The sequence below is a fragment of the Callorhinus ursinus genome, unplaced genomic scaffold (genome assembly GCF_003265705.2).
Source record: "Callorhinus ursinus isolate GAN/ISIS: 27379988/994484 unplaced genomic scaffold, GSC_fseal_2.0 scaffold11, whole genome shotgun sequence".
In the NCBI taxonomy this organism is placed as follows: Eukaryota; Metazoa; Chordata; class Mammalia; order Carnivora; family Otariidae; genus Callorhinus; species Callorhinus ursinus.
In genome coordinates this window covers 65,001-74,031 of record NW_027397073.1, presented here as the reverse complement: position 1 = coordinate 74,031, position 9,031 = coordinate 65,001, and the positions used below count along the sequence as shown (strand labels likewise).

The following is a 9,031-nucleotide window of genomic DNA, read 5'->3' as shown; positions in this document are numbered from 1 at the left end:
ACGGAGGGGAGGGGGGCGCGGGGAGGGGAGGGGAGGAGCCGCGCGGCCCGCGCCGCTTCCGAACCGGAAAGTTGGTCTTGCCGAAGTCCCGCCACCCCGGCGTGCGCACTCCGCTCCGCTCCGGCCGCGAGCCTCGGAGCCGGCCGGCCGCCGGCGGAGCCCGCGGAGGGGACGCGAGCCCGGAGAGGAGAGACGGTCCGCAGACAGGGGCACCTGAGCCTGAGCGCGGCCAGCGTGCCGAGCGAGACCCGCCGCCGAGGAGCCGAGCCGGCCGGCCGCCCGACCCTGCGCGCCCGGAGCGCAGGCGGCGCGGCGCCCGAGCGGGCCGGCGAGACAAAGGCGCCGGGCCGGAGCCCTGCCCGCGGCCGCTCGCTCCGGGAGGGGCGGCCGGGCGGCGGGGGGGCGCGCGCGGGGCGCGGGCGGCGGCGCAGACTCTCTATAAAGGGGCGAGCCCGGCGCGCCGGTGGAGACGGCGCCGCGCGGACGCCGCCAAAGTTTGCCGCCTGCGTCTTGGGCAGCGCGGCCGCCGCACCCCGCGCCCGCCGCCCCGGGCCCCGAGGAGCGCCCGCGCCGAGCCGCCGGGCCGCCTGGGCCGAGATGTGAGCGCCGCCGCGCCGGGTCCCGCAGGCGCCCCTCGCCCCGCGCGGCCGCTAATTGCGAGCGCGGCCTCATTTGCATAGGCCGCCGAGTCCGCTGGAGACCGGCCAATCGGCGCGGCCCGCCGCTAATGGCCATGCATTATTCACCAGCCTAATTGCTCAGCCCCATGCGCGGCCCGCGCAGCCGCCGCCGCCCGCGCCCCGCGCCCCGCGCCCCGTGTCGTCCCCGCCGGCCGCCCCGCTGATGCCGATGTCCCGCTCGGGGCCCGCGCGCCGCTAGCACTATGTCTCGGCGCAAGCAGGCCAAGCCCCAGCACCTCAAGTCGGACGAAGAGCTGCCGCCGCCGGACGGGGCTCCCGAGCACGGTGAGGGGCCGCGGGGGTCTGGTCGGCGGGGGTCGGGCGCGGGACGCCGCGGGCTGGGGGAACTGCTGGTCCCAGAGCCGGTGCGTGGTGCCCGGCCCCGGCAGGCCAGCAGCAGGAACCCCGGTCCTCCCCGGAGCGCGCGGCGCGGAGTTGCGGGCAAGTAAAGTTGGTTTGGCTGCTCCGAGTTGGGGCGCAGCGCGCTGACGCGCCGGGGCTCGGGCCGGCTGGGGGCCCGAGCTGCCGGGGCAGGCGGGTTGGGGGGGGGGCGCAGGGGGCCGCGCCGCCGACTCCGCGATGCCCTCCCTGGGCCCCTGAGCGCGGACGCTGGGCCCGGCCTCGGCGACCGCGCGACCCCCGGGCCAGCGCGGCAGCGGGGACGCGTCCGGAGCTCACCTACAGCCGGACGCGGGCCGGGGAGGCCGCCGCCCGGTTAGCTTTGTTCGGAGCCCGGCCTCGGGGCGGTGCGCGCTCGGAGCGGGGCCGCTGCCTGACCCCCGGCCTGCCCCCCACCGCGGCCGGCTGTCGGCCGCCTCGTGTGCCCCGAGGGCCGTGAGGCCCGCGAGGTCCCGGCGCGCCGACGAGCCCGGATCCCGTTCCGAGGCGAGTAGGAAGTCAGTGTCGCCTGGCCTTTCTAATGGCCGCCTTGGGAATTAAGCCGGCTGAGCCCCGCCGCGGCGTGGGGGTGGTCCTTGCACGCGGTAGGACCCGGCACGTTTCTGGTGGCTCCAAGTTTCCTCGGGCCTTTCCTGTTCTGTTGGATGTGCCGCAGGCACCTCTGCAGCCTGTAGGCTGCCAGGAGCTCCCTCCGCATCCCTAAGGGAAGGTAGGAGCCGCGGAAGTTGGAGGCTGGAGAGCGGGGGACCGGCCGGGCTGCGCTTTGCCGCCCGCGCGTCTGCAGGTCCCCAGGGTGCGCCAGGGGCGGCCGGAGCGCGGGTCGCCGGAGCCGCGCGGAGCTCCGACCGTAGCTCCTGGAAAAAACAGGCCGGCCAACTTTTTTGATTAACCCATTGTAAGTTGTTTCGAGGCAGAGACGCATCTTTTTACCGTGAGACTCGGTGCAAAAAAAAAAAAAAAAGGAGTTTAAGAGTTTATCACACGCTGTTGTAAAGTTTGGCAAAGCAGGTATGTGTCCACGTCGGAATGGGGAAAGGGAGAAAATGCTTATAACACGGTGGGAATTAATGAATTAAATAAAATTAGTGAACTCGTTAGGGTCTTTTTGTCGCTGTGGAGGTAGGGAGTCTTATCTGTAGCCTAGTCACCCAAGATTAGAACAGCAGATATGCTAAAAAGAAACGCTTGCATATGGTGGGTAGATTAAGGACAAAGAATCTTTTTGTCATGGAAATGGATTTTTTTTTGTTTTGTTTACTTCATCACATAGAATTTCTCACACTTGGTTTGTTTTGTATTGCCCTCAATGACTACATGATCAAATGAATGGATTTATTTCTGCCGAATGAGAAAGACAGTCTTTCCTTCAAAAGAACTACATTGCATCCCAGTGAGGAATTTTAAAGCTTTATTATTGTGGCTCCTGAATAGCTTAAAATCGGCTTTCACAGCCGCCCCAAAATGCAACAATGTAAATACTTCTCAGCTTTGTAGGGTCGTTATCAAAATGTGCAATGTCTCCTTTTATTAAAGCATATTTTAATTAATAGAGTAAAACCCCTTGTATTTAACAATTAACAAGCTGAGGCCCTGCTATTCATTTTTAATTTCACGTCAGAAATGTGAGCATGGTGAGCCTAATAGTGTAAACATGTTGAGGGATATGTAGCCTATATTTGAAAACCTAAGATGGAGTAAATTATTTACAAGTTCTCTTTTGAATTTCTCTTGTTACTGAATTTATTTAGAGGTGAAACGTATTCAGGTTTTGTTTTTTGTTTTTTGTTTTTTGTTTTTACCCATCGTAGGATTAAAGTTTGTCGAGCTTGGGTTTTTCACAGTCGTTGGGAATTGTAATCAAGATATTGCCACAGTTCCTGATCATATTTTGCAACAGGCCAGAAATAGCCTGTCTGGGGCTGAGCCTTAGTCAAGTAGTATGTTTCCTGGATTGTTTTAAAGGTACTTTAGGCAAACTATTTAAAAAATAGTTCTTTCTGATTTAATTATTCTGAAGCTGATTGTTCATGGAGTATAAAAGATACTCTGTTCTCCGTTCACTCAAGGAATGCTCGTGGATGTATTACTTTGTCGTGCTGATCGTTATTAGTAAGATAACTAGAATATTTTTTTAAGAGGAAGGGTCCTGAAAACTCCCTTACTCCAGCATGAATCAGATATTCTGAAAATTGTAAATTTGTTAAATGCAATGGAAAGAAACAGACAGTGCATGAAGTTATAAGAGAGCTAAGTTAGTTTACAGTGTTTTAGAGACAAAGTAAATAGTTCTTTTGTATCAGTTTGGGCGTGACATTAATTAAAGCAGTAGATGCATGAAGTAAAATTGAAGGCTGTTGATAATGCCATGAAAAACACTTACAATTTTTAGTACAATATGGGGAGAGCAGAGGAGCACAGTCACATTAATTTATAGTAAAAAGAGATTAGTTCTTTAAAAAAATAGGACTATTTCTCAGGCTTTGGTTTTTAGGCAAGCAGTGAAATCATAGCTATCCAAAAATAGCATCAGTGTTACCCAAATCTCATCATGGAAGAAATGAAATATGACGTATCTAAAATGAGAAGAAGTAACAGTGGTTGGTGTTAAGTTCTAAAGTCATCCTGTTGTAAAATTTATTTGAAGGATGCCTGAGACTTACTTTCCCTGTAAGAACTATCATTTAAAATTGCAAATTATCTCATTCCTGTTTCTGAAAAATTAGAAGTAAAGTGATGCAGCTTTACAATTCAGTTAAATATATGCCACGGATAATGAAATCTTTTGAGCCAGCTGAATATTTTTGTTCTAAGAAAAATTAATTAAAACTTCTGACAGAACAGCACTTACACTCCTACTAAGAACTTTAAAAAAGTGTGATATTGCTGTCCTTTGTTGTATAAAATACAACTTAATAAAGATGTATTTTATTGTCGTTAGAAAGAAAATATGTATTTAAGGAAGAACAAAAGGATATTATAATTTAAAACAATTTGCCATCCTGTATTTTGTTTGTTAGCACTAATTGTTTCAAAGTGTGTTTTTATTTTTGCCAACTTACAGTCGTATGGCTATCTTAAAAATCCTTTTAAATGTGGTGAGCATGTGATTTAAGAATTTACCAGTGGTATTCACAGACTTTGTTTAAATTAAGGGAAAGAAGGCCACCAGCCCTCGGTGAAGGGATCTTTTTTCTTTTATCTGTATATGCATGGTTTGCCTTGAGTACCCCCCCCCCAGCCCACACTGCACACATTTACAATTCAGCATTCCAAAAGCAAACAATACAGAAGCCACTTTCTACCATTCGTAGGCAGATTGTTTTCTCTGAAACATGAAAGGTGAAAAGTAACTAAGGGGGGCAGGGGAGGAGAAGAAGAATTTGCAAATATTTATTTTTAAAATAACATTTTAAAAACTTAACCTATTTAAAAATGCATCATTTGGTGGTCAACAAAAAGCATGCCAATTCCCACCTTACAGAGAAAGAACTGATTCTGTAGCAGTTAGGGGGTTTTTATGTACATTTTAAACTTCCACAACACATGCATAATCCAATATTTTTAGATCTGTTCAGAGCCAGAAAAAGAAGAAGGCATGTACCAACAGCAGGAATTACTTAGCAAGCTGATTATTTTTTTGTATACAAGATGATGGCAAAAGCAGGCAAAAGTGGGTCAGATTTCATTTTCAACCGCAGTCTCTAAGAGGCTTTACCATTCATCTCAAGGTAGCTCTGAGAACATTGGGGCGGGGTGGGGAGGCGGAATTCAGCAAAGCAGCAGCCAAGGTGTCCGTTGTGTGTGCTGAACATCATTTGGAATTTAGCATTCTTAAGTGTGAGAATTGACGCAGGGTGTTTTGGTGTGTTTGTTTTTGTTTTTGTTTTTTTAAGTAAAACAAGTCTTAACTGCTGATGACATTAGGCACCATCTTTTAACGTTGCAAAATAGTTTCAAGGAGGATACTTTTTGCATAATATTTACAACAGGAAGGGTTTGTTATTTTATGTTGTTAGTTTTTATTTTCCCACATGATTTTCTTGACTAGTTGCCAGAATAAGACCAAAATATCTTACTTCGTCTTGTAAAGATGTGATCTAATCCTGCTAGTCCTGGGACAGGTTTGTAATGTCAGTGTGTGCTAAGTTGCTTCACATTTCATACAAAATCAGACATAAGTAAAATCTATGTAAAATTGAGTGTTTTGATATTACTTTATATAAACCTCTATATTTGAAAAAAGCCCCGAGCTCAGATTTTTCTCTTGTAATTTGGACACTTTAATGACTTAAACTGTAGTTAACTGTCAGTGTGATTTCCAAGCAAATAGGTCAAGTCATGTTACAGAAAGTGTAAAATATTAATTGAAATAATGAAATAACGTAATGGGCTCTGTTTATGTGAGAGATTAAGATTGATATGTTTGTTAATTAAAGGGGCCCCAGTGGCAGAACCGTCCACCAGAGACCTGCCGGGCACCAGCCCGGGGTCTAAATCCTGTCGTCCGTGGGCCTGCCCTTTCCAGTCACCCCCGGTTTGGCCAGGCCGACCATGTGGCTCCCTGCCCCCTGCTTTGCCGGAAAGCGTCTGGCCGCCCAGCGCCGAGCCGGGCCTGGCCTGAGGTCTCTGGAAGGTAGGGTTGTGGAGTGTGGGAGCTTCCGCCTGGCTCTCCCCGAAGGTGGGTAGTTAGAGGCGCCGTGACAGGCCTTGCTGATTTAACCTTTGCCTGCTTTGCCCTGCCAGGGGTGGCCACTAGATGTCAAGCTCATAATACAATTAGTGCATCTGCGCTGTTGACCTTGGCAACAGGACTCAACACTGTTCTATTAAGTGTTAACACTGAGTCTGAGTGTTAACTAGAGACCCACGAGTCGGCTCCGTGCTGCACGGCTTATCAAATGCCCATCTCGTTCAGCACAAGTGTTTATAGTTCTTCAAGAAGAGAGAACGGGTTTCTTTTGTGTGGCTATTACATCTTGAACTGTTTAATTAACCCTGCAGGTGCTGTGGCACTTGGTCTGCGTTCACCGGCTTCCCTGGTCCTCCTTTCGAGAGTGACCTCTTCTCAGCACCGTTTGGTAATTCCATTGTGCGGCTCCTATATGTGCAGAGCTGCGGGCTTCACCAACCCAGGGCAGTGGCTTTCCCCAGATGATTTTGTGCATATGTGTAAACTTCGCGGTAAAGTGCTGACAAATAATGGAAGTGATGTCATAACCTGAGCCCGAGTACAAGGCGGTTACAGTTCATCAGAGCCTCGCTCCTGGACACAGTGCAGTTCCTGCTTCTCTGGCTGTTTGGACACAGGTGTGTTTGTACGTCTAAGTGGCTGCGCGTATTTATTTGTTTTATGTACAGTGGATTTGAAAACTGACTGGCGTGGGCGAGAGTAGTAGCGTAGCCCCCCCCCGCCAGGAGGCACGCTGTGGAACGGCATGTGTCAGGTCGGACTTGAGACCATCCTCATCTGAAGCAAAAGGGACCCTGCGCAAACCTTGTTTTTCACTCCTCACCAAATTTGGGTGGGGATGGCTTGCATCGCTGACCCATTTCGGGAGTGTTGGCGTGTGTGGGCATGGATAGTGATGTATGTGTTTTTGTCCCGGGTGCGCCTGCCACACGGCATCCCACCGAAGGAGCTGCTGTTCCAGCCTGGAGTGCGACCCCCATCTTACTATGTGACGCGGCGTTGGGGCCGAGTTAAAACCAGTGTGTGCTGTGGCTGCTTCCATCTGCATGTGTCCATAAAGGAAACAGTGTTTCCCTCCCTAGTGCTTCACCACACAGATTAGAAGCTGCAAATGTTTTAAACAGAAGACATTTGGTGGCTGTGCCACAGGTGGTCGTTACTTAACAAATTTGAGATGTGGGCCACTGAGTCGAAGAGAGCCCGCGTGCCGGTCAGTGCCGGCGTTCAGCATAACAAGAGTGCCCTCCACTGTTCAGCTCCGTGCGCACAAGCTTGGAGGTTGGGGAAAAGGACAAAATTTCTCTATTGCGTCTGGAATTTCTTCTACATTGTTAAACACAGTAGGGGTCTCTATTTGTCTCCTCCTGTTTCACAGCTTGGGCTCAGTATGTGATAATTCATCTTTCTTTATGGGATTCAGTGCTATCATAAGGAGTTAAAAAGAATTAATTTGCAAGAAAATAAGTGTCTCCTAACAATTTAGGAAAACTTGAAAAATGCTTTCTAGATTTTTAAGGGATGGTAAAGGCAAAGCAGAAAGTACCTTTTCCTTTCCTACAGACCCATGTGGCATTTTATGGTTACTAATTAAAGTGGAAAAGTGAACATCCCTTCTCCCATACTGAACTAGTTCTGCTTCTCCTTTTGTTAATTGTAGGGAATTAAAAATAGGTAGCAAAAGTGTAGCAGAGTAACCGTGAGCATTTGAGGTTGATACACAAAATGATGAAACACCCATCTACTATGTGTTTGTAATCGCTTAGCTTTTACTTTACCAGGTACCGTACTCCTCAAGAGAGAAAATTGAAAAGCCTTGCGAGGAGCTGTAGTTGGAAATTTTTAAAGGAAGCATTATGTCTCAGATGTTCTTAAATATATTCCAACAATGCTTTTCATTTGTGGCCTTAAAAAGATCATCCCGGGTGTAAATATCCTGCCTGTCTTCTGCCACGTCATTCTTGAGAAGACCGTAGTGTGCCTTTACAGATAGTGAAAACATGATCCGTGCATATTATGTAACAGACCAGGAATTAAAACAGAGAAAAATGAAACCGTTTTTGGGGGACTCCTCTCACACTGAGGGGTTTGTTCCTAAGAACAGAAACATTTTTCGTAAACATTCTCTGTGTGTTTTATTAGTGAGAAGAAAAAAAAGATCCATCTATTTTTAAGACTGCCATCGAAGCTATCCTTTTGTTAGAGGCTTTCTCTAAAACGCTGTGGGACCCATTTTCCTTCTTCTGTAGAACCTGCTCCAGAATATTTGAACAGTGATAGAAACCCTGAAAATCTTCAGTATAAATAGCAAGCGTGGGGATAGCTGTGAACTAATTACACATTTCCTCTCGTAAACTGAAACAGCTTTATCTTTCAGCCTCTCTTCCCTCCTCCTGACCGTGTTCAGGAGAACCAATTCAGCTTGAAGCATGGCTGGGCCACGGATGACATGAGCCAAGGAGAGTTCCTCCCAGCACAGCTCTTCCTCACACGGATACGCAGCGGGCTCAGATCCGCGGGGCGCTTGCCAGAGGAGCGGAGACCAGACCCAGACGTGCTTGTTAACCAGGAAGGGAGGGTCCTGCCTGCGTGCTGTCGCGGGGCGCGGTGCCTAGCAGGCTCCTGGCTTGTGCTGGTGACGCCGGGCCCTGTAAATTCCTGCCTCATCCCTGGCCTGTTTACAAGCCCAGGTCTCTCCGTCCTTGAACAGTCAGAATGCAGAAAATAAATTACTTTGACAATAATGATAATGATTCTAATGCTTGTTTTTCAAACCCCCTCCCTTAAGACACAAAGAATTTCCAATTGCTTTGGAAATAAATTCCTCACCCTTCGAGGGTTGTCCTGTTGTTACACTGGCTCACTGACATGGTTTTACCTTGAAATAAAAAATTTGAAGCCATGTTCACTAATGGGTGAAATAACTTCTATTTTTAACTACAAAGGCCAATTTAAAGAATGTAAATTTAACTACAGGATGGCGGCATGCTTGTGCATCCAAAGAAGTGTTGTCTTCAAACGAGGCAGGGTTAAAGGGCGTCAGAAGTTCTCTAAACCGTGAGCTGCATTCAGAGTTTTCCATATGGGTTTTCTTGTTAGAGAAAGCGGTTTTCAAAAAAGAAAAAGAAGAAGACTCGAATGCTGCCATTTCAGCACATACACATTGAATCGTGGTAGTGAGAAGAGCTGCCACAGCAAGTTAGAACAACTTTATGTCCCCCTGTGTTCTGAACACATCAGAAGCCGATGCTTTCCCTCTGTGCTG

At 48.8% G+C, this 9,031-nt stretch overlaps 1 protein-coding gene across 3 annotated transcripts in view; it reads left to right on the top strand.

The window, feature by feature from the left end:
- Nucleotides 1–814: 814 nt before the first annotated feature.
- SALL3 (spalt like transcription factor 3) overlaps nt 815–9,031 on the top strand; it is a 20,017-nt gene continuing 11,800 nt past the window's right edge. For all 3 annotated transcript variants that reach the window (XM_073897995.1, XM_073897994.1, XM_025886330.2), the window contains exon 1: nt 815–965. In XM_073897995.1, coding sequence (XP_073754096.1) covers nt 884–965 — 82 coding nt within the window. In that variant the 5' untranslated portion in view covers nt 815–883. The remainder of the gene's footprint in view (nt 966–9,031) is intronic.